General features: G+C 40.6%; 1 protein-coding gene across 2 annotated transcripts; it reads right to left on the bottom strand.

The window, feature by feature from the left end:
* Positions 1-3,829: 3,829 nt before the first annotated feature.
* SMPD4 (sphingomyelin phosphodiesterase 4) lies at positions 3,830-25,130 on the bottom strand. 2 transcript variants are annotated; one of them, XM_075215542.1, is made up of 19 exons: positions 24,979-25,130; positions 24,537-24,623; positions 22,288-22,430; positions 22,134-22,209; positions 21,881-21,989; positions 20,794-20,846; positions 18,296-18,447; positions 17,690-17,819; positions 15,980-16,051; positions 15,339-15,422; positions 14,346-14,491; positions 13,282-13,372; positions 13,084-13,190; positions 12,389-12,552; positions 12,063-12,268; positions 8,962-9,195; positions 7,489-7,620; positions 5,967-6,095; positions 3,830-4,258 (listed from the first exon to the last, which is right to left on the bottom strand). In XM_075215542.1, exons 1-19 carry the CDS (start codon positions 25,021-25,023, stop codon positions 3,938-3,940), a joined length of 2,481 nt encoding a protein of 826 aa, XP_075071643.1. In that variant the 5' UTR covers positions 25,024-25,130; the 3' UTR covers positions 3,830-3,937. The 2 variants fall into 2 exon arrangements, with proteins under 2 accessions (XP_075071643.1, XP_075071651.1); XM_075215550.1 differs by lacking the exon at positions 15,339-15,422 and having other exon boundaries at positions 24,979-25,128.
* Between the last annotated feature and the right edge of the window lie 284 nt (positions 25,131-25,414).

The following is a 25,414-nucleotide window of genomic DNA, read 5'->3' as shown; positions in this document are numbered from 1 at the left end:
ACACAACCACAAAATTCTTCGATCTGTAACGAATGATGCGGAGATGGAAGAAGACACTAAGGCTGTATTCTGAGCTGCCTCAGATATCCTGAGACTTGGTTCAGATGTGATGCGAGTCGAGCCAGGTACAGAAAAAGTGGTAAAGCATGCCAAGCGTTATAGGTGTATCCACCTTATGGTACCTGTTCCCATTGGGCCATCTCACCCAGCCGAAGTGAAAAGAGGCTAGGTAACCTATGCCGTACAATCAATTTTCTGTCTAGCCGTTTCCATGCTGAATCAATGAGATTCGTCAGCTCTTCAGAAGGAGGAGGGCAGACGACACACCTCTTCAGCCTCTTTCCCACTTTGGTCTGAATCAGAGACCACTAAGTGGATGAGCAGACTTATTTATGCCTTGTACAGGAAGCCTGAGTTTTCGTGGACACAAGAAATGTATTTAATTTTTCAAGTTTCTGTACCAATGAAGTAGACCAAGAAACTTCTACCTAGATTTGACCCTGGGAATCAAGGAGAGTTTATAGGACAGACTTCCCCTGCAACCTTTGAAGATGTCGTAAGGGCACTGCACTGATACATTTTGAAGCAGAGTGATAATTGCATCCACTGCGAGTATCTCTGCAGGATGGGTGCGCAACTGACTGTCCCAATGCAGTCACCTATGCTGGATACCCAGTCTTAGGATCTTGAGTCAGTTTGTGTGGACTATGATACAGATGGCTACCATCCACTGGGTTAGTTTGGTTTTACATTTTGCAGAGGTAAAATATTCCACCTTGTTTGTTTTACTTTTGTCAGACATGTTTTCACAATATTTATAATGCAACAGAAATAAGTAACCTGTTTATATAAACACACATACATATCTCAACTCTACAGGGATAATCCCAGAGTTGTACTCCCCAACACAATTTGTGTTAATATACATAATGGAAAAATCTTCACAATAGAAAGAATCTCAACAGTAAGACTATCTATGTGAAAGAATTAGTAAAAGTATATAAATATTCTACAGATATCTATTTGTACAGATGTGTGTAAGATAAAACCGATGTAAGGTCTCATCCCTCCAGAACCAGGTCTAGGGCAGAGTCTGAGGTAAAACTGCTCAGGAGGTTCTTCAACTGTCACTTCTCCTGCACTGGCTCCAATATAACATACCAATCTGTGTAGGGGGAGCAGTCCTATATGAACAGGACATGCTCCTACTCAGGATTTAACCACTATATGTGTATAATAGTACTTGTATCTGTCAAGTAAAATGTATGTGTTATTATTTAAAAGGAAAACAGACAGGCCATAAACAATCACACCACAGAGATAATAGATAGTAGAACCACTTTTGTTTTGACCCTGGCTAATGCCTCAAAACAGTATGGAAATTAATATCTGGATAATAAAATGAACATCTCAGAATAATTTACCTGAACACTCATGTAAAATACTGTCTGCATTAACTTTAGAGCCTTCTATAATAAAACTCTAAACTGTAGATAGATAGATACATACATAATATATATATCTATATATATCTATATATATCTATATATATCTATATCTATATATCTATATCTATATATATATATCTATCTATATATCTATCTCTATTACCACAAGGAACCCCATTAATTAGTTATTTCCCAGTGGGTACTTAGCTGCTGAGGAACCGAGGTCTGTATGAGGATGAAGAGGGAAGGAGCCAGCCGCTGTAATGTAATACCTGATGTCCCCGTCTTCTGTCAGGGGAGCAGTAAACTGTGCACCTCTAATTTAGGTGTTGTGGGGGAGCCTCTCTGCTCTCACTCCCCGCACTGTTTGCGTGCTTATTTTTCTGGCCAGTGAGATCCAAGTTCCCCTCCGCCTCAACGGGGGACCTGGTATCTCCCTGTAATGGCCGCTCACTGATCAGGGCACAACGCTCTATGCCTGAGGCAGCGCGGACCTGTCAGGAGACATCAGTGTCAGCCTTGTCAACGCGCGGCTGTCACTGCCTCTGAGTGAAGAAATCTTCCAGCGTAGCGGAAATGGACGGAGCGGTGCTCCATTTAGTTCTATGGGTGTAGGTGCTGCTTACAGCACTTACCCCGTCCCAAGTCAAAAAATAAACAATAAATAAAAGAAAATCTATTTTAACTAACAACAAGTACTGCCGAGCAGTACTGAGAACAGCCCAACTCCTTGGCCACTTAAATAACACTGAGGAGCTTCAGGGGTTGCAGAGGGAAGGAGCTTCTGTTAACAGTTTAACTATTAAAGTGCCAACTCCATGTGCCCTCATACAACCCATGGTAGCAGTGGCCCCCAGATTGGATGAAAAAAGAATAAAGAGGCTATTGCCAGCCCCACAAAAAAAAAAGCCTGCTCAACAAAATGTCCTGCAGGGAGGGGGGAAAAGTTAAATATTTTGCAGATTTTTTTTTTTTTTTGTTAAAGTTGCAAGCTCCTGATTTGAGCTTCTTATCCAGTTGGGGGGCATCTGCTCCCCAGGCCTTTCCCATAGTGGGCTAAAATGAGCTGGGTCACTGAGCCACCTGCATTTATTTTCCCTTTAAAGTGATCACAATAGGCTGCCGAGTAGTCTTGCCCCCTAGGCTAAAATTTGCCAATCCTCCCCTGAATTGGGGTACACTGCAACCATATGGTATAAAGAAAAAACAAAACCTGAAGTAGTAGCATAACAAAAGGTACATTGGTGCTCATCTCGGTATTATATATAGTTTACTACTGAATTACTATAGGTGATCTAGCTCATCTGCTTTTCCTTGCACTGTAGACATCACCTTCCTTTAGAGTCTCTCTATGACACATTCTTTCTAAAAAAAATAATTCTGTGGCTTTGGCTCATTTATGTGATATTTCTTCAGACCTGCTTTAGCAAGAAGGATGATTTAATTTGGCAGGTATGATCCATTTTGCCTCAAACACTTAAAATCACAATGTGTTTAGCCAACTTACAATTGCCCTCATCTTTAGAGGATACACTCATAAAATGTCCCAGGACACTTGGACCAACTAGGCAAACTTTTCAGCATCTTTTATTTCTATCAATAATCTTCAGAATTCTTTCCTTAAAATAAAACCTTACATATTTCAGGAATGAGACACTGAGAAAGTGGCAAGTAGAGCATGTATCTATAGGCACAGTTGATGACCTCTTACTTGAGATTCTCATGCCTATATCTTTCGCTACTATTTTGGACGGCTATGTTCATCATTTCAGTGACAATAGGATGCTCCCAGGGGTATCCGTTGATGTAAAAGAACTAGAATGATTCTTCTGCAGATGTAGAATGTACCAGTGTTCTTCCAAAATATAGATGGAGCTCCTTTCTTACGTTCAATATCACTACCAGAGCAGGAGACAAACAGAGCCTTTTTTTGTTTTTATTTAAATCAAATCAGACCCACATACAAAAGGTTAGGATTGGGTTTATGTGTATTAACAGGTCTGGCTATGCAAAATACACCCATACGGCAGTATTTTATTCCAGTCTTGTGGCCTCCAGAGCACACTATAAGCCTCATTATATACAAGCCTCATGCACCCTGGATTACAGTAATATACCAACCAGTAGCTGCATTCTCCCTCCCCCATTTGCACCATATTCTGCCTCCGTTATATCACCTGGGATGGATTCCAGTATTTAGATATCCCATTCACAAAGTGTTCAATAATGCTACAATATTACTGCAAGCAGAGGTACACACAGACACTACAATCATGACTTCACAGGGGTCTCCTGCAGAAGAGGAGTGCAGCCCTGCCCACAGTATTAGACCTTCGGAATAGAGGGTGCCTGTTGGAGGAAACTAGACAGAAAAGGGGACATTCAAAAGCCACAGAAAACCTTTTAATTCAGAACGCTCTGGTAGATTATTTCCCATTAAAAATAGTGTCAGCATCAACAGCATAAAAAAAATATAAAATTATTTGGCATTAGTCCGGATGTGGCTTCCACTTTTCAGCAAATAAAGTCATGACTGAAGCATAGAGAAGGTAGCCAATCAGCAGAAAAAATGTGCAGGTAAAGTGTCCCATAGACAGTAGGCCACACAGAAAGTAGAAAAGAATCAAGTAGAACACAACCCAATAGTTAGCAAGGAATCGAAGACGAATGCGAGGAGGGGTCTGCTCCAAGGTACTATGGGATGGCATAGGGCTCATTCTCCTTGCAAGAGGTCTGCTGATCAGATGGTAACTACAAAACTTTCCCAGGAAGTCCCGTCTTCTGCACAAGGAGCTCATTGTGTCAGCAAACTAGAAGAGAGAAATAACTGAATTTACTCTAGCAGTGCAACACCAGCTTTTAAAGTTAAGCACTTCATGGTTTGTTTGTTTTTTTAAATAATGCAACCCTTTTCCTAGCAATTGATATAACTGGGTGTTTGCATTTCTCTGTGATTTTCACCACTGGCTCAGTAACAGTACGTTTTACAGGGATTGCCACTCTGGATAACTTTCAGTGAATACATTGAGCAGTGAAAGTGTATCCAGAACATTGACTGAATGATGCAGCAGTGTTATGGATATACTTACCTGCTTGTTATATTCAAAGCTCTCCAGGGTATCCATCACTGGAGAACTGCTGCCAACTGATGAAGGGATTTTTATCAAGAGAAAAAGAAGCAAACAAACCCTACAAGTATTGCATTGCATTCTGTGGGTTCTTCTTTAATTCCCAACAAAAACCATCAATAGGAAAAATACCATAGATATGAACAATAAGCAAAATATTGTAAAAACAATACACAGAGAGATAGCAGAGGCCATAGATACAGCAATGGTGTGCCGCCCATCCCCCACATGCTCTTAATAAAAGTAATATTTACACTGCAGGTATTATTTTAAATTGTTTTATATGCCCAAAATGACCACCACCCTCCTGCACCGCACACGCTGCACGAACGTTTTATGTATAACAGTGTCAGCCCAGCATATCTATGTGCAATGTGTTGGGAATTTAATTTTTTTTTTACTTTTTAAAGCTGCACTACCACCTATGAAAGTAAAGTATTTTAATATTTATTTAACATGTCCCCCTAGAAAAATCCCTACATGCAGCAGTTTTTCCTAGCTACCTCCCTGTGGGGACCAAACAGCACTGGACCCCTTTCTTGTAGCACCAGAGAGATTCTGCTATGGCAGTACACTATCCCCTGCAGAGCCCAGAGAGCAGAGCATAATGGCCACACTTAAACAGGTCTGGTTGCACTGTAGTAAGACTGCTGCTCCAGGCTCTGGGTAATATCCTACTGGAGCCATATGAAGCTTGGAGGGGGCGCCAGATCTCGGGGACCCAAGTCGTTAAAGTAGTTTGGGTGGGGGATTCCCAGGAGGTGGTGATGAGAAGGGGCTGCATCCTATCATCCCAGGAATACCCACCCCCCTGCCAGCCTTGAGTGTTAATCTGTACATAAAGGGCAGCAAAGTTCGGTGTGTGTCTACATACACTACCTTTAAGTGGGTGTTATGTGAAACAGATCTGTTAAGATCAACAACAATTATTCCTAAAGATTTTGCTCTATTAGCTCCAAGACACACATCTGCTATATTCCAGTGACCTACAGAGTCTCTGATCCATCCCCTGGTTGTTCTTAGGAATGCAACTGAATGTCATGGAACAATGCTTTGCAGGAAGACCCTGGCAGAGTAACCATCAAGTAGTGCTGCAGCAGTTACACATCACCCAGGAGCTAGAGTGCTGGTGAATGAACCTGGTAGTGTAAACAACTATTCTCCTACAACCAGGGGACCATGGCAGTGCATAGTTGGCCACTAGACATTCATCAACTAAGTGTCAAGTAGCACCAGTAGAAGTGGTCGGTAACACCAGGTTACTGACAGTCTGTAAAACCAATCCTATTGACAGGGTGGATGAGTAAGCCCATCCTGTCAGAAAAATGAACCATTCTGAATGAGCCAGCAACATGTATAGTGAGGAGATATAGAATGGCCTGCTACTTACCCTTTCATTTAAGACACTTGCAAGCTGGTAGAGTAATCGTACAAGAGTAGCATTCTCGTAACTGCGGATTGGCTGGAGCTCAGGGTCCCCTTGGTACTGTATGTCAAACTTGCGCAAACCATTTATTATCTGAAAGACAGAAATGTGTGTTATCACAACACTCAAGTGGTTATAATGACAAACACACAATGAAAATAAAAAGTTTCAAGTAGAAATCAAGTAAAACGTTCTAAAGAAGTATAGAAATTTCTAACATTTGAAATGCTTTATTTCCCATTTTCCCTATTAAATGATTTGCAAATATGAAAATTAATTTTTGATGCTACTCTATAGATAAATATAAAATTGAATTGCTTCTCACCAGCACCAAGACTGAAACAAGCATCCATTTTTGGACAACACCCTACCCTCACGCCTCTACTTCAACTGTCCCCATTTTCTCACATGTGGGGACCAGACAGCAGCAGCAATGGACCCCTTCTAGAAGTACCAGAAGGATGCTACATAATCCCATCAGTGGGCTGTCCCATGGTGGGATTCAATTAGCCTTTGGGAGCTGAGCTCATCTATTCAATTCTATGAAACAGGACTGAACGGACCGAGTCTACTTAGCAGCAGGCTTGGTTCCTAAGGAAGGAACTCTTATTTGCTACACAGGAGGAGTGGATTAGTTGAAACAGGTTGCCAGGTGTTTTATCAAAAAGGGCAATTCACCTTTATCTGACTTGCAGAGTTTTCCAACATTACTGCAACCAATGCAGGAAACTGTTGTCCCTGCCTGCCAAATTCTATTGTAAAATGTAATGAGCCAGGACCACTTTCAAATTTACTTGATAATGTAAAATCGTCAGCAAACAAGTAGTTTAGAAACTACTTTATTAAAGTTTACCCACAACAAAGCAGCAGAAATGGTTAATTTGTTAAAGTAAAATTCCTGTCCTTTATAAATTGAATAAAAAAAAACCTCCTTCCTGCCTAAAGAAACAAAAAAACAAGAAAGCCCATTTGCAGGAACATAGCAAGTGTTACTCAAGTCCTGTGATACCACTCCTATTACCCAGGAATCGATACACTACAATGGGACACTGATATGGAACTGCTGAAGAACCTAACACAGGATCTATTACCCCAGACCAGTTTTTTCCTTTAAATTAAACTATACAGGTATTGGAAGAATTGTCCAGTCCAGTTGACATGTGATTAAAAAAAAAAAACCCACAAAACAACCCACAACAAAAAAAAATTCATGACTTTCACTGACCCTGGCTAGTTCCACAGTAAAGGCTATACATAAAAGCAATAGGGGAATATTAGGGAGGGTGAAAACTATTCTGTGCTGTGTCCAAAGAAATATTGAATAGGCCTTATTACATGAAGGAACACAAACAAAAATCATTTGTGTATCCCCATTTTATAATCTCCAAATTCCTAGCACTTTAGGAAAGATTACACTTTCTCAGTGCATTGTGGGAAAAGCGTGGTTATTTAGGTTACAAAATGTCAAAATGTGTGTGTGTTTTACCTGCTTCCTGCCTAAAGGGGTCAGGAACACACCATCCTCATTTTGTATACAGTCTGGCAGTTGATTTCTTCCACTTTCATCCTGCACAGTCCCAGAGTTTACTGTGAGCTGCCCAAGGTGAGCAGAATTCAGCTAAGAGGAAAATGCAGACATTAATGAATTAAGAGCTCTTGCAAGTCCCTAGTTTACTCCACAATTCCAAATTAACAGTCAGACATTTTATGTCTGATGATATGTAGGTCTCTACTCCACCCCTTAACACTTTACACCAGTGTTGGCTAACCTGTGACACTCCAGGTGTTGTGAAACTACAAGTCCCAGCATGCTTTACCAATATATAGCAGCTTATTGCTGGAAGGATATGCTGGGACTTGTAGTTTCACAACACCTGGAGTGTCACAGGTTAGCCAACACTGCTAAACACTCTAACTAAACCAAACCTCCACAATAACTCTCCACTTAAGAAATTCTCTCCACAGTTTCTAAATTATAATGTCCTGATATGGCAATCGCATATGTTAATCACAATTTAGCAACACTCTTTGAGGAAGAGGCTCCCGCAATTGTTTTTCCAGCAGTGACCACTTCCTCAGCCATGGAACACAAAGGAAATGCAGAGAGTTCCAAAAACATTCTCACAAATTAGTATGTCATTGGTGAAAATATTTTCCATGACTTGCTCAAATATATTGTTATTTAACAGTCCTATTAAACTGCTTTGGACATTGACAAACAAAACTTCCAAACTCTTCCCTGCTGTCTTCTCATGCCAAACGCTTTTTTAATACATTTAAATCTATTCTCAACCCCCCCCCCCCCCCCCCACAGACCTCTCTAACTAGAAAACAAGCTCTTGATGGTCGTTGAAGGACCAGATCTAAAAATGAAATAGTATCCACTGTGCTGAGGAACCACCTGCTCAACTCCTTTCTTGCAGTCTATTTTATCCCAAAAATAAAGATGAATGGGTAAATCAAACCGACAATTATCTTCCATTTTGCCATCCCATGTGTAAAAACAGCAATTTTATTAAAGGCAAAAGCCGCCAGTTTTTGTCTTTAATAAAACGTCAGTTTAAAACTAGCTGGCAAAAATCGCTGAGAATTGACGATTTGGCAAAACCAGGGTTTGGTGAATAAACCCAGAAGTCTCTACATTTTTCTCCTCCCACTACTACCTGTCCACTCAACCATGTGCCCCTTCCTACGCTACTAAAACTAACTGACCCAAATCAACTCTCTACTACCATGCCACTCCAATCTTCAAGTAGCCTACACGGGCCTCACACAACCTATTGGACCCTCTTCAGTCAGGCTTTCTTTACCAGCACTCCAGACTGCAAAGTGATCAGAACAATCGTGTTAAGTGTTCTACCATGATGGTTTTTGCCATATTTTGCCTCACAGTTGACATTACATACTAATCTTCTATTGTTTGACCCGAGCAAGATAAATTTGTGTTTGTGACGCTTACCCTAAAGATTTGACAAAGATATTCCAGGGCTTTTTCCAAGTGTTCATCGGTCTTCCTAATACTGTCATATCCAACTTCATCAAGGTCATTCCCTGTGTAAGTGTTGTTCAGATCTGGAGTGTTTAGTCCAAACCAAGACAAGAATGATTGGCTGCCTGAGGAATCGGGGGATTGGTCAGAGATGGATCTGGCAGTCTGCTTGGCCTGTATGATCATTTGAGCAAGTCGAAGAACCTGTCCATTGTAAAATTTGTCATTATCATTGTTTATTTGTATGGTGCCACAGATTCTGTAGCGCCTGATATAATAGACATACATGAAACAGTAGTCATAACAGGTACATGGAGACAAATGAGCAGAATAATAGATGCATGGATGCAACAGAACAAATCAAAGGCATACAAAAATTGTAGCATCAGACATGACAGGCACATAGGAGGTAGACGAATAGTGAGACAAAAGTCGAACAGTTTGATCAAGTGGAACAGTTTAGCTTGGGGTATGGACCAGGTGATAAGGCATTGTGGAGAAACATGCAGAGTAATGAGCGAAATAGAAATACATAATTGTGGAGCATACCAAGCACAAGGTCCATGATGGTGTGGTGGCAGGCAGTAGTGGACGAATCGGGCAGAGAGAAGGTGGGATGGAAAGTAGGGAACTCTTGCAGTGAAGTGCTGAGCACTGAGTGGGGTTCCAGGGCATGGAAGCCAGTGAAGGTTATTGGAGGGACCAGGGGGTATGAGGATAGTGGAAGGCAACAGTGTCTACCCCTCTGGGCAGCATTTGGGAGTCTGTTGGTGAGAGTCTGGACTGGTGGAGAATCCAGACAAGTGGAGGTGATCAGGGCCGCTGGGATGCAAGTAGCCAGTTGGTGCTGGGCCTATGCAGTGTGTACTGCACTCAGAGCGAATACGGTCCACATGTAGCTTAGGCGCTTGATTGGGTTCAAGGGCCTTGAGGATGCGACAGGCTATGGTGGGCCTGAGTTACCTGGGTGAGGGAACCCGCATTGCTATTGGGTCCCTGAACAGTGGAACTTCGACCCCAGTCAAAAGGTGAATGAGGTAGGCCATGCCATGGAGTTCAGGTCACGAGTATGCACGGCCAGAGGTGGAGGAGATTGAGCAATATACTCTAGTGTGGCCTAAGCAGATCCAGGGGCTTTTTGTTCTGGGAGCTCCTTTCTGAGTGATGTTTGGCTTGGGAGGTTTCCCGTCCACACGCCAGCAGGAACTCAGGTAAAGTACGTCTTCATCTGAGCTCCTCCACTTCCGATAAAATTCAGTATCCCTTTTTCAAAGTTTGCCAGAGACAAACTCACAAAATTTGATAAATGGTTATAACAAAATTAAGTGTATAAGAATTACATAAATGCCTAAATATTAAATTATAGCACTGAGTTAACAAGTTATAGGTAAAACGCCTTTCACATTAAAAGCATCCTTAAAACTGAGGCCATGCTATTTTTACAGCAAGAAGCATAATGAATATCTTCAAAGTAAAAAAAAAAAAAAGTCATGAAAGGAATAACCGTGGGATGGGGCATTTATTATGATCATCATTTATTTGTTAGGCGCCACAAGGCTTCTGCAGCGCCACACATAGTACAAACAGTAGACTATACAGGGTATAACAGTACAGAACAATAAACAAAAAGTACCAATACTTCAGAAACTCCAGGCAGGCTGATGCAATAAACACGGAGCAGAAGAACGGGTAAGGAGACAGGAGGGGAGGGGGCCCTGCTCATGCGAGCTTACATCCTAAGGGAGGGTTAAACAGACCAGGCACAAGAGGAGCCAGTTGAGGCAATGGGAGAGAGGGGAGAATGAGTGGAGGAGATGATGGTTAAGTGGATGGTTGGTAGACTTTGAGAAAGAGGTGAGTTTTGAGTGCACGTTTGAAGGAGCACAGAGTAAGAGAGGCGGATGGAGCGAGGGAGGTCATTCAAGTGAAGGGGGGCTGCACGGGAAAAGTCCTGGATTCTGGAATGGGAAGAGGTGATCAGAGTGGAGGAGAGGCGGTGGTCATTGGCCGAGTGCAGGGAGCGGGCGGGAGTGTGAATGGAGAGGAGGTTAGAGATATAAGGGGCAGTAGAGTGGGAGAGAGCCTTGTAAGTGGTGGTGGAGTTTGAAAAGAATTCTGTAGGGGAAGGGGAGGCAGAGGAGGAGCGGCGTGAGAGGTAGTTGAGTCTTGCGGCCGCATTGAGTATAGAGCGGAGGGGGGAGAGACAGTAGTGGGGGAGGCCAGTGAGGAGGTTACAATAATCGAGGCGGGAAATGATGAGTGCGTGGATGATGGTTTTGGTGGCCTCCTGAGAGAGAAAGGGACGGATGCGGGCGATGTTGCGTAGTTGGAAGCGACAGGCTTGGGCAAGGGAATGAATGTGGGTGGCAAAAGAGAGAGAGGAGTCAAGGATGACACCCAAGCAGCGGAGTTGGGTGACAGAGGAGATGGTGGTGCTGTTAACGACAATGGAGAGGTCATGGTGGGATAGGAGGCGGAAAGACAATGAGTTCAGTTTTGGAAATGTTGATTTTGAGAAAGCGCTCCGACATCCAGGAGGAGATGGCGGAGAGGCAGTCAGATACCTGAGCGAGGAGGGTGGAGTAAAGATCAGGTAAAGAGATGTAGAGTTGAATGTCGTCAGCATAAAGGTGATACTGAAGGCCAAAGGAGGAGATGAGAGCACCAAGGGAGGAAGTATAGAGCGAAAAGAGTAGAGGGCCGTAAAAGAGTAGTAGACCCCTCTTTGGGCCAGTTTAGCCTATATCCCCTCAATCTTTCTGGTTGCTCTGAACTATGCTAGAGGTCCTGCATCAGAGATCACTGTTCCATTTGTTGCCTTGATTAAGCCAGCAGTTCTAGAAACGTAGTTCACTGAACAGAAGTGATTTGCATGCATCTATTCCTTTAATGAAGATGAAATCCCTAATATTCGGCTTTGTGGGGCAATGCTTTTTGGTTTTCTTTATATAGCACATAACATGTCTACTTGTTTTAAAAAGAGTTATACTGCAATTTAATTTGTTTTTACTTTAGTTGCCCTTTCACCAAATATATGCTTTCTGGGTCCCATTGGCCAATTCCACACTTACCAGATTCCTTGCCTCACTACCAAACATTTGCATGTACTGGGAATCCTGTCCCTCAAGACTGTATACATGACTCTTCACTTTGAAAGAAGCATCCATGATTGGGGGCTGCCAGGATGAAAGAAAGCTCCCACCAAAGTTTGGCGACATAAGGAGCCTGTGCTGACGGTGAGGAATAACAGGCTCTGGTTCCAGAAACAACTGCTCACCTGCAGAGAGCCAAGGATCAGAAGACAAGTGGTTAATGTTTAAGGATTGTATATATCAAATGGGTAAGAGTCTCAATATGTATAGCTGTTCTCTAGCACAGTGTAAGACTGGGTTTTTACCTTTCTGGATCATCTCTGGCAGGTTGGGTTGGGAGAAGACTTTTGCTGCTCTGAAGAGCATCAGAGCATTCTTGGGGCTGACAAGATCACTACGGATGGCACGATTCAAATAACGAAGAAACAGCTTTGTGTATATGAGCAAGTTTTCCTGCACAAAGGGAGCCCTGCCAGTGAAAAGCAACATATATGTAGTGTACATTGCTGACAACATGTGTTAAACTAACCATAAATGTACGAATTCCTGTTCATTGTTCAAGCAAATATTGACGGTACATTTACAGTGCTAATATTAGATATCATACAGTACAGCTGGTCTTTATAAGGTGCACTACCATCTATAGAATTTGTTTACCAATTTGTCCCTCACCCAAGCTGGAGCCCCATGAGCTACTATATAGAGCTGGCTGATAAAGCCCAGGCTGATAAACCTGTGGGGGGCAGGGGCAGATGATCCCCTACCCACCACCACCCCAATACCCTTCTGGACACCATTTTAAAGTGCGGAAAGGCATTGACCTGCTGGTTCTGGGACAACACGATTACATACAGTAGCCCATGGCACTGCTGTTAGGGGAGGAGTGTGGTAATAAAGCCTTTTCAAAAGGTGGTATTACATATCTAAATTTGGACAACTTAACCAAATATAGATCACAACTTTCAAGTGCTTGGATTCATTATCTATAAGCTCTGCTCACCATTTCTCTGACACACTGCGGATCTGTGGATCATGGCTGACAGGCGAGATGGATCTCTCTGGAACATATCTCCAGGGCTGTACATAACTGAGCCACATCTCCAGTACCTGCAAGGAAGGGTGGACATATTCTCCATATAAAAAAAACCCCACTAAATAACTAGATTTCAGATGAGACACAAAGTCCTAAGCCACATACCGCTCTGAAGGAGGCATCGAGAGGCCAGTGTCCAAAGCAGTGCTGCAAGAAGATGTATAGCTTCTGCTGGATGAATCGAGGGATAACCACCCTGCCAAGGACAGACAGAGGGATAAAATTTAATTTTTTTAATACCGTATATAAATTTATATTTGGTATGATTGTTATACAAACACACAATTTACCCTAGCCATGTTAAGTTGCTCTATAGAACTGGGGTTAGATGTTCTAGAAATGGTTTACAAGGTAGCAAGGAAGGGAAGTGAAGTGGGTAAGCGCAACCCGGGCCACTCTTGTTCCTACACATAAGGACGAGAATTGAATGGATAGGGCTTGCATTTAGTGCACCACTATTGTATGGAATGTATGGGACAATATAGCCATTTACTCTGCTTTACAATTCTATGCAAGTAGAGTGTGTGTGTGTGTGTGTGTGTGTGTGTGTGTGTGTGTGTGTGTGTGTGTGTGTGTGTGTGTGTGTGTGTGTGTGTGTGTGTGTGTGTGTGTGTGTGTGTGTGTACTGGCAGTTGCTGGCCACTTCATTATTGAGACACCTGAAGTATAGCAATATCTCAGGTACTGAACATCCCACAGAGCCTCATCGAGTGATTCTCCTATGAGAGATAAGTTATAGCATAGAACACACAGGATGGAAAGCTATGCAAAAAAAGCCAACATGTCACTGAAGTAGTGGGTATGGGGCAAACACCAAAATACTGCTCTTTTGCACCAGGACAAACAGTTGCCTTAAATCTTCTGTCAATGTTGGAACCACACCTCAGCAAATGTGTCATACACACACCGACAACTACATGTAATGCATGAAACAGGTTAATCCTGTGAGTAAAGGCATCTGAACAGCTGCATAAGGATCACTGATGATCTCTTCTTAAGATTTCTTAGTGGGTCACAAGTGTAAAAAAAAACAAACAAAAAAAAACGGACATGGATCCGATGTAAAACTAAGATACACTTTACAATTAATACCACAGCATTTTTAAACTCATTCACATCCTGTCTATTCCAGAGTGATCACAACTACATTGTAGTCATTGTGAACACACCTTTTAAGCTCTTCCAGGGGACTTTGTGTGTGAGAGTGAACAGAAGGAGAGGACTGTTCGGGCCTCTGACTATTGGCAAAAGTGTGCAAGTGTTTCACTAGAACCCGAACCACCAAAACATGTTCCTCTGTGGGCTGGAAAGCCTCCTAGAATTCAGAAGAAAAACAATGTTACACACTATTATTCAACCTGTAAGAGTTACAAACTGCAGCACAAACCAATATCAGAAATCTATGCAATGATCACAGCATATGAAGGAGAGGAGGCAGACTGCTAGACATTATTAGTGAAGATTGCATTCACCCTATTCAAATAAGTGGAAAACAATTTAGTGACAGCAGCCATTGGTTTCTGGTCACAAAAAAACAAAAAGATGATCCATGTCAAATTGGTTTCCTTCAAAATGTATTTTGTTTTATGAATTGCTTGGCATATTAGACTCAGAAGTTATAATGAAAGAACAAAGAATTTAAAATAGACCATAAAAAAAAAAAAAAGGGGAAGAGCTACAACACACTGCATGCACTTTGGAAAACCCTGCAGAAGACAATAATACACAGAATATTTCACAGATTGCATAATTTCCTGGTTGAGCGGGATATTCTGGGGATGGATTGCAGAGTAGAGTGAATGCATCTTTTCAGCAACATAAAGAATTATACACAAATGCGAAATTTCTCAGCCAAAGCAGTTTAGTGCTTGTCATTCAGTCTCAGCCAATTGAAGACATCAAAGAGGTCTTGACAGAGCCTCCAGCAAAAGGAAAGAATGCACCATTCTGAGGGTAGACAGAGTATCAGCAACATATCAAAGCAAAGTTGCTTCAAGCAATACACCCAACGTCAAAAAAACTGTTAAAATTGTCCTTTAATGCAGCACGATTGTCCGAGCCCAGCAAATGATTCATCCCACATTGCACTGGTAAGAAGCAGCTCCCTTCCCCCCTAGCTGTGATTTACAATACAGAAATGTGTCTCAGAGAGCTGGAAGTACTTGGTATGAATGGAGGGACCCAGGCAGAGCAGGAAAAATGTACGAAGTGCTGGACACATTGAGCCTGTAGTGAAGAGCCTCCAGCTGAAACACACACAGGAACCAACAGGTGACGAGGAAGAGGGGATGGGGAGGCGTAGGGACAAACAGAGAAATAACAAAACACAAAATATGGAATGAGAGAAAACAAACTGGTTTGAAAAAAACAAAACAAAACACACCAAGGATCATAAAGACTGATATCCAAACAGATTAGCAACATCTCAACATATCAAAAAAGACTTTATAATGACGACTTCCTGCAATGCTTATAGCTTTCATTAGCTCAGTCAACATAATTTTAATGGTTTTATGAAATCATGTTCTCATTCCACACACAGAACGGAGTACAGAAGAAACACATGACAAACAGGGACCAGACACAAGATAAAGAGGATCAGGCTTGTACATAACATTTACAAATAAAAAAAAAAAAAAAAAAAAGGGGACACAACAAAAAATAGGACACAACAGTATCGCTTGAACCTCTTGACAGGTCAGGCAACTTTCATATCACATTAGTCTTAACAGAGTAAAAGTATTTGATAATAATCTTCAGCTCAATAGAATTCTACACCTTGGCACTCACACTGGGTTATTACCTTTGCATGTGGAGACTGCATTTTATGATACATTTCAAGAGAGTAATGGTGAAGCCACATCTCCACAAAGATCTGCACAAAACAGAAAGAGTCTTTGAAACATTTTTGCTACGCACTAGCACTTTAAGAATACTCAACAGTACAAGATTTATTGATGTCTACTTTATTGTTTACAATGACGCTAGGCAACAGCAATGATGCCAGCTACAAAATTATCTGTAATTGATCGAGTATAACCGCAAACAAAGTACTACCGCACACGATCCCCTATTGTTTGAACAGAGGTGAAATACTACTGCTGACTCCCAAATATCAGTTTATACTCTCCTAAAATACAGGGTGATTCAAAAGTCGCAGTACACCCTTTTATTTCAAAAACTCTACAGGAATTGGGCCGATTGGCCGATTTCAAGATGGCGCCCATGTTTGGTACATACCGTAAAAGATAGACCACGTCACCCATACCTTACTGGAGTATTCAGGTTTCCCAATTTCCTGTAGAGTTTTTGAAATAAAAGGGTGTACTGCGACTTTTGAATCACCCTGTATAATGATCATCATCAACAGAGAGGTGCAACTACTTAACTTTGATAGATTCATAAACAATGCAGAAGGCCAAGCGTTAATATGTAGTGCACAAACAGGTTGAATATAATTATCTAAATAGATCCCTAGAGATCCCGTATGGATCCCCGCTGTATAAAATCACAACCTTATTTAAGGTTCATTTAAAATTCCATATGAACACTACTTTAAAAAAAGAAAACAAAATCATAGAAATAGCCATCTGTGATGTGTACTAAATTAAAATCCTACACCGAGAGTTATGATAATATCACTAAACTAGTATAATCTTTTATCATATGTCCTCAGATCTGAATAATTATGGTAGACGAAAAGTGAATTAATTGTCTTTATATAGTCCTGAGTCTACGTATTTCTCTAAATGCCAATTCTGTCTTAGTATTTATTCAGCATTGTTTAATAACAGTATCACCAAGAAAGAACTGATTCTTATAACTCTGTTATGTAGCCCCACATATTCAGGGATATTGCAGTGTCATGTCAGAGTTGGATGTTGCTAATTTCTACACTTACAGATTTGCAAGAATTCACTGCACTTTAAGTGTCAAATATACACACCAATATATTAAGAACTAGATAAAGACCAATATTTCACTTATCTCCTACCATAATTATTTATATCTATTAAATAGATTATAGTAAACAATTAAGTGATAATTTCATAACTCTTGGTATACCATTTTATTTCACGACACTAACTATTTTTTTATTTTTTTTTAATCAGAATGGATTGATTTAATATGAAATTTTAAATGAACAACAAATATTTAAAAAGGTATGCTTTTATATAGTTTGGATTCATACCGGATCTCTAGTGAGCTATTTAGATAACTATATTTTACCTGTTTGTGCATTACATAATAACACGTGGCCTTCTACATTGCTTAGGAGTTGATAGAGTATAGTAAAAGCCTTCCTTAGGAAAGACAACATATTTGCTTCCTAACAAGCTAAAAAGCAAACTATTCCTACAACAAAACCAAAATACAGAGGAATAATCATAAATGACTCATGTTCCAAAGTGTTTTATATTTAGCACACACATCTCAAGCTCATCCATCTACAGACAGGAGTTTCAGTTCCCTTCCCTCAATGTCCCCAACTCTTCGCACTATTGGAACTTACTTGCAATAATGTTTCTGATCTCCATATTTCTTGGGCCGCAGGATCAGCGTTCACAGAGTGCTGATGGGAAATGTGTCTCTTTAGAAGGCTGGGGTGAGTCCCATATGAAGTTAATGAAATCGATGGAGATCTGGACAAACAAGAGAACAATAGTCAGACCCAGACTCAAACAATTTTGCTGTTCAAAACCTAAAAAAATAAATAAATCCCACAACATACTAAAAGATTACCATAAGAAAACCAAAAAAAAACCCCAAAAAAAATAAATCCCGACAATATTAATTTTGTTAAATAAAAAATGTATAGCTTCTACTGTTACTATTTTTTTCTGAAGCATGTCTGTTGACAAAAAAATATTAAACATAGGTACGGAGAGTTGCAGTTTTATTTTGGCTAAAATTCATTAACAGTTCTCCAGTTAAAAAACAAACAATGCACCATCATGCAAAAGTACATGCTCCACGTAGGCTAATTTTCCAACTGAAATGTTAAAGGACTAAAGCTATATACAACTAGCAAGTAGTATAGCCAGAAACAATATATGTAATACAGAGGTATCTTCAACGTATATACGGTTATCATTTAATAGCAAGGGAACCAAATTACCTAGGTGCAGGTGATGGTACAGCCCCGCCAGGGTTGGAGAAATGAGGAGGGGGAACATTTCCTTCGAAAGGAAGGAACCACTTCAGGTATTTTTCCACCAGGATGAAGTAGGCGCTGTCAGAGGTACTAGGAAGGTGCCCCGACATATAGTGCTGTATAGAGAAAGTTCAAACACACACACAATGGCTTCTTGTAAAATTAATATTTCATACTGACTGGAGCAGTGTTAGATTTGTTCATTATTACACACTCCGAGACCAACTCAACTGCACAAACCATAAGTTCTTACTGAACATTTTATGAAACCAAGTGCGATTTCTCAATGTATTATGAATCATGTGGGATAACCCATTTAAAAATACATCTACTTTGTTTTTTTGCGTAATGCCAAGGCAAGTAACAATAATTCATAATAATGTATTTTCTTCAACCATTTACCCAGCTATTCGTCTACACATAGGAAGCAGATTTTTTTCCCCAAACCCTTAGTCTGTATATAAACTGAACACTTCACGATAGCTTTGTTATAAACTAACAAAATACCTGTAATTTTACATAGAAGTACAGTCATGACAAAAAGTTTTGAGAATGACACTTTTTTTTTCACAGTCTGCTGCCTCAGTTTTTATTATGGCAATTTGCATATACTTAAGAATGTCATGACGAGTGATCAGATGAATTGAAATTAATTTCAAAGTCGTTCTTTGCCATGACAATGAACTTTATACCAAAAACAACATTTCCACTGCATTTCAGTCCTGCCACACAAGGACTATCTGACATCAGGTTAGTGATTCTCTCGTTAACACAGGTGAGAGTGTTGACGAGGACAAGGCTGGAGATCACTCTGTCATGCTGATTAAGTTAGAACAGCAGATTGGAAACTTTAAAAGGATGGTGGTGCTTGAAATCATTGTTCTTCCTCTGTTGACCATGGTTATCTACAAGAAAACACATGCAGTCATCATTGCTTTGCACAAAAAGGGCTTCACAGGCAAGGATATTGCTGCTAAGACTGCACCTAAAACAACCATTTATCGGATCAAGAACTTCAAGGAGAGAGGTTCATTAGTTGTGAAGAAGGCTTCAGGGCGCCCAAGAACATCCAGCAAGTGCCAGGACCGTCTCCTAAAGATGATTCAGCTGCTGGATCGGAGCACCACCAGTGCAGAGCTTGCTCAGGAATGGCAGCAGGCAGGTATGAGTGCATCTGCACGTACAATGAGGCAAAGACTTTTGGAGGATGGCTTGGTGTCAAGAAGGCCAACAAAGAAGCCACTTTTCTCCAGGAAAAAACATCAGGGACAGACGGATATTCTGCAAAGGGTACAGGGATTGGGGTAAAGTCATATTTTCTGATGAATCCCCTTTCAGATTGTTTGGGGCATCTGGAAAAAACCCTTGTCTGGGGAAGGAAAGGTGCGCGCTACCATCAGTCCTGTGTCATGCCAACAGTAAAGCATCCTGAGACCATTCATGTGTGGGGGTTGCTTCTCAGCCAAGGGAGTGGGCTCACTCACAATTTTGCCTAAGAACACAGCCAGGAATAAAGAATTGTACCAAAACATCATCCAAGAACAACTTCTCCCAACCATCTAAGAACAGTTTGACAAATAATGCCTTTTCCAGCATGATCGTTATCACTTTTGCCTTATGGCAAGGTGCTCCAAGTGGCTCAGGGATCTAAACATTGAAATTTTGGGTCCATAGCAAGGAAACTCCCCAGACCTTAATCCTATTGAGAACTTGTGGTCAATCCTCAAGAGGCGGTTGGACAAACAAAAACCCACAAATTCTGACAAACTCCAAGCACTGATTAGGCAAGAATGGGCGGCCATCTGTCAGTATGGGGCCCAGAAGTTGATTCACATCATGCCAGGGCGAATTGCAGAGGACTTCAAAAAGAAGGGTCAACACTGCAAATATTGACTCTTCGCATAAACTTAATGGAATTGTCAATAAAAGCCTTTCACACTTATACTGAAGTAAAATTACAAGCATTTCATACCATAGCAACATCTGACAAAAATGTCTAAAAACACTGAAGCAGCAAACTTTGTGAAAACCAATACTTGTGTCATTCTCAAAACTTTTGGCCATGACTGTATAACCTTGTGTCTAGCAAAAGCATGTTTAAATTTCCTATCATTATTAGTCTCTACCACCTATATTGGAAGACTATTCTACCTCTCTACTACCCTTTTGGTATAGCAATCCTTTCCTCAAATATCCCCTAAACTTGCTTGAATACTTATCCTCTTGTTCCAATACTCCTCTGTAGAATGCTTTCACCCTGTACCTTGTTAAAACCCCTTCAAACAAAAAACAAAACAAAAAAAACTCCAATTTTAAATCAAGTTCTCTTTTTTTGGTCATGAACTGGAAGTAAAAGTGTTGGTATTTTTAAATTGGAGCATGGATTTGACACAGCTGCATGTATTGTATTTTATACAGTCCCTCTGAATGTTTCATATATTTGGTAACAAGTCTTAACTTACCCTTTGTGTGACAAGACAGATGGCAAAGTGGAACAGAAAATACTCAAACGGATCTGAGCAAGTGATTAAGGAACCATAGCATAATGATTACATTAAATCCAGGCATTATTGGTATCTATAGTTTGCCCCGTTTCAGAAACCAAAATGCAATTTGAAAAGTATTAGTCTTCAAACTATATATCCAACTTTTAAAAACAGAAATTATTCTTCATGTTAAATACAATTATGTACCATTCAACTAGCTCCAAATGTGTGCATGTGGAAAGGGACAATGATATTGGTTGTTATGTTCTGCTCAGTAATAAGCAAAAAAAATAAATCCGCTGGAACATACACCACAGCCTCACAGCACTAGGAAAAAAACCATGGAGAACCGATGCAGGATTGTGTGTGTTCTTCCTACGTGGCATGCAGTCAGGTTGATCAACATGGTTGCAATGTCTAGTAAGCTAGCTACATTGCACGCCACAATTCTCAGTGTGAGCAGCAATCAGTTATACTTCTGCCTGCTATTTCTGTCAGAAGGAGAGCTTACTTATGTGCTTCATGCATCCCAACGCATTTTATTGATTCAGGTACAAAAATACATTGGTATTTCCCTGTGCAACAAATATAGACCAATATATTTACGATGTACCTCCACTCAAAAATGGTTAAATATTTTTCCCAATTAAAATCTTTACAATGGGCAACAAAATAAGTCCTATTTCAGGGTAAAATCAGGAGTTAAAGCCCAAAATCAGAGTAGGAAGACTGGGACACAGCTGTGGCTGTCATTTGGGAGAACTGTTGTGAGTATCAGACGCTCCTTAGCGCTTCTGTAACCATGGCGGGGAGAAAAACAAAACAAAACTGTACAACAATGACTTGACAGTGGAGATATTTTCTAAATGAAATAAAATTTAAAGAGTACAAATTTAAATTATACTAACTAATGTCAATTAGTAGGGGGGGAAGTCCACGTTAAAATTATCTTTCTTATCAAGTGGATAAAAATCTAAAGTAAACTGTACATAAATGAATACTTCCATTTGGTTAAGGGACTAGATTTTGACAACACCACACTCAGTAGCACTGTAAAGGATACTTAGAGCCAAGTTCAGACCCAGCCCTCCGGAGGATGGTAACTGGATCTTGTTATGATAGAGTGGACATTCAGGCAAAACTCTCTCCTGTATGGATGCACGCACAGGACCCTAGACAAACAAATCATCACAGGAAAGCCACAATTTTAAACCAAGTTTTGTAAACTGTTTTAGGTAAATTGTCAATTTAAAGAGAAATGGCAGGTTCAGTTATCGATATCACTACTCACAGATGCCTAAGGAAGGATCACTTACAGGAAGGTATGATACAGGAAAGTCATATCTGTATTCCTCCGTTTGTAGCTTATAAACTAGCTTCATCATAGCACCGCTGATAAAAGATAAATCAAGGTCGATTACAAAAGTTAAAGTTAAGTAACAAAACACACACAAATGCGGCTAGACTTACCTAGGATCTAAAAATTCCAGAGCAGTGTGGAACTCCAAAGGCGTTATTCTCTCCTGCAGACATCTTAAGTTCCAGCCCACAATGCTGCCATCCAGGCTGCCAAAGACCAGCTCTACTAGCCATGGGAATATGGCATGCAACTCCTACAACCACATAAAACTATTTTTACCAAAATGTATCTCTAACCTAGTGTATGGGCCTATCACCAGACAAACAGCACTGCCGAGAGGAATGATTAGCATGCTGGACATTTTTCTTTTGGTCTCACTAAATTTATTTATTTTCAAAATATGCATAAAGATTTTGGGCAGAAAGGATCCCAACCCAAATAAACATCTAAAGAAATAAATTCAAAAATAATAAAACAAATATAGTAAACAGGCAATATTTTTTGTTTATTTTATATAGCCTCACAACATTACACCATGCACTACAGAGAATATTCAACTATTAACAACAGTCCCTGCCACATTGGCGCTTACATTCGAAATATTCTACCACTTAGGGGCGTGCACACACATGGTCCAGTAACCTACCAGAATGTTTTTGAACTGTGGGAGGAAACAGGAGCACTCTAAGGACACCCACGTGAACATGGGAAGAACACACAAGATGATTGTGTTATAGTTCTAATTTCCACACTATGAGATGCCTGTCTAAGATGATATACATAAAATAAAAATAAAAAAAACACACAACCCTGAATATTATTTAAAATAACTAAAAAAAAAAAATCTATTGATTTCTGTGTCCACTGGAGCAGTATATAAAACTGTTCACTAATCCAGACCCCTAAATGCCATTTTGTTTTGTGTCATAAATCTGAACTCTTGCAAAGAAAATCGAGATGTGTCCCTTTTTGGTATTCTATGAGCGTGTGCCAGTGTAAAAGTTTACAAATCGTTGCAGCCAAATAATTCCAGCAACAAGGCTTTCACATAACAAGCGTAAGTCCCTTCAGCCCCCTAACAAACTTCACATGGTTTCTGCACAATTTTCAAAGACAACATGCCTTGCGTAAGCAGTGAACAGGCCCCACCTGGGCTAGCACTTGTGTAACAGGGGAAACAGTGGCAGTATCCCTGACAACGGAAGCCACCATCTTAGCAGATCAGATGTTGCTAACCTGATGTGGTCTGTGACACTATTGCCCTGGCTGCTGTCACCAACTTTCCAGACTTAAGAGTTATGAATGAGCTGCTGCAAACGGTTTGTATATCCGATTAGCAAAGCTCTCCAGATTTGCCACTGCCTCCTGTCAGGTCACTCTAGAGGAGAGATTGGGGTGTCCCAGGCAGGGAAAGGGTACAAAACAGTATCTGAACCAGAGCCTCCATAACCTGTCTTCTCAAATCAATTGCCAAGAAACTCTCCCTTTGATTTCACATTTGCTTAAAATAACTTTATAACTCTACAGATAGATCCTGTGGCGACTATGTAGTATATCTAATGACTGATTATTATTTTCTGTTGAATTCATGTATGACCATGTATATTGTATGTAACCTTGTAATGTAATCTCAACATGTGCTTTGCTAGATGACCTGAGTTTAAAGTTATGCACGTGTCATTAATCTGTTGAAACAGCCAGACCTGGGAGAGATAGGTTAGGGGGAGATTGAAGCCCAAAGTTGTAATTACTTAAGCAGAATAGCAGAGGTGAGAATTTAAGGTTCTGTGAAATGCTAGGTCTCCAGACATCCATGATTTACTTCAAAGCCCTGCGTCATTTTGGGCATCGGTCTAACTTAGATTTAAAAAAAAAAAAAAAAGAAAAGAAAAAAGTGGTGAATAGCCTGTAAGAAGGGTTTAAAATCTTCTGCCTTAGACAATAAGTTTGTTCATTTCTTTGAGGGAGCCTGTCAAGGCTGAAATGTGTCATTCTCCTCAATGTGTATTCCTCACACGCCAAATCCTTAAACATTTTTTATCTGTGTGAAACATTAATAAGTGGTTCTGGTGAACGCAATGACACCATAATAAATCCTTCATGGTGGCAGAAAAGGTGTATTCATTGTTAATTAACTAAGGTAACACCAGTCACGGCCAGCTGTTCAGATTGCTGTATCTGGGACAGGCTGGGCTTTCGTGACAGACCCTCTTTAAAAATGTAGATGTATCAAACTGCTGAACTTTTACTTTTTAAAATGATGAGCAATTGTGATACACAACGTATAACTTAAAGCTCCAACAATCACTGAAGCAATGTAATATAACAGGGCTCACCAATCGAGCACTACTCACTGTACCTTGGCAGGGAAATCCTCAATGACTCTGACCAGGTCCTGGCACCTTTGCAGGAAGGGTTTAGTCACACAGTCAGCCTTGAGTGAGGCCTGTTTAAAAGAGAAGATAAATATAATTAACATAACCAGTGTTTGTTTACTGCAACACTCTGCTATAGGGGCAGTTGGGCTTGTTAATGTGTGAAATGCCTCCCACACAAGCAGATGGTAAATGTGTGTTCAACTACGGTATGAAGTGATATTACACAGACGTAGTAAAACCGTGGCAAACCATTTATAGAGAAAGGTAAGAACTGACTGTATTTAAAAGAGTTAAACCGGTTTGCTAGTTGTGTGCAACACATAGGGCTTGTGAGCATTGTTTGACATTGTGAGATGTATATGCAGTCAGTGGTACACGGTCCCTACAAGCAGAAGGGGAGTGTGTCCACACATAGAGCCTCACCAACAGGTAGCTGGGCTGCAGACTGCCCCCGGTGAGGCTCATCATTTCAGGCCGCTTCCTCCTCTACCCCGTTCAATCACCCCGCCACACTCCGAAGACAGTTAAGGCGCCTGACTGACGTCATCACAATAAGCCCAAAAGCTCGGTCCTCATTGTAGCGGCGAAGTAGAAGAGAGGGATGCGGTTTAAAAGTTAGCAGAAAATGTGTCTCTAGAATAGTTCATCTGCGACCATTTTTTCGAAGACCCAATGCCGTTGTTACTTTGCTACAGTAATTTACTTATATTACAAGGTATCCAACAGATCATTGGACACACGTGACATTATTGAAAAAGAACACAGTTTATGGCATGTCAAGGGAGCCAGTGTCCCAGCTGCAAAAGCGGCTTGTAGTTTACGTTTATTTGCTGGTTGTGGAAAGGTTCCAACAAGCTAG

This window comes from Mixophyes fleayi, chromosome 1 (assembly GCF_038048845.1).
Source record: "Mixophyes fleayi isolate aMixFle1 chromosome 1, aMixFle1.hap1, whole genome shotgun sequence".
NCBI lineage: Eukaryota > Metazoa > Chordata > Amphibia > Anura > Limnodynastidae > Mixophyes > Mixophyes fleayi.
Note: the sequence above shows the minus strand (reverse complement) of the source record. Positions and strands in the feature narration are given on the sequence as shown.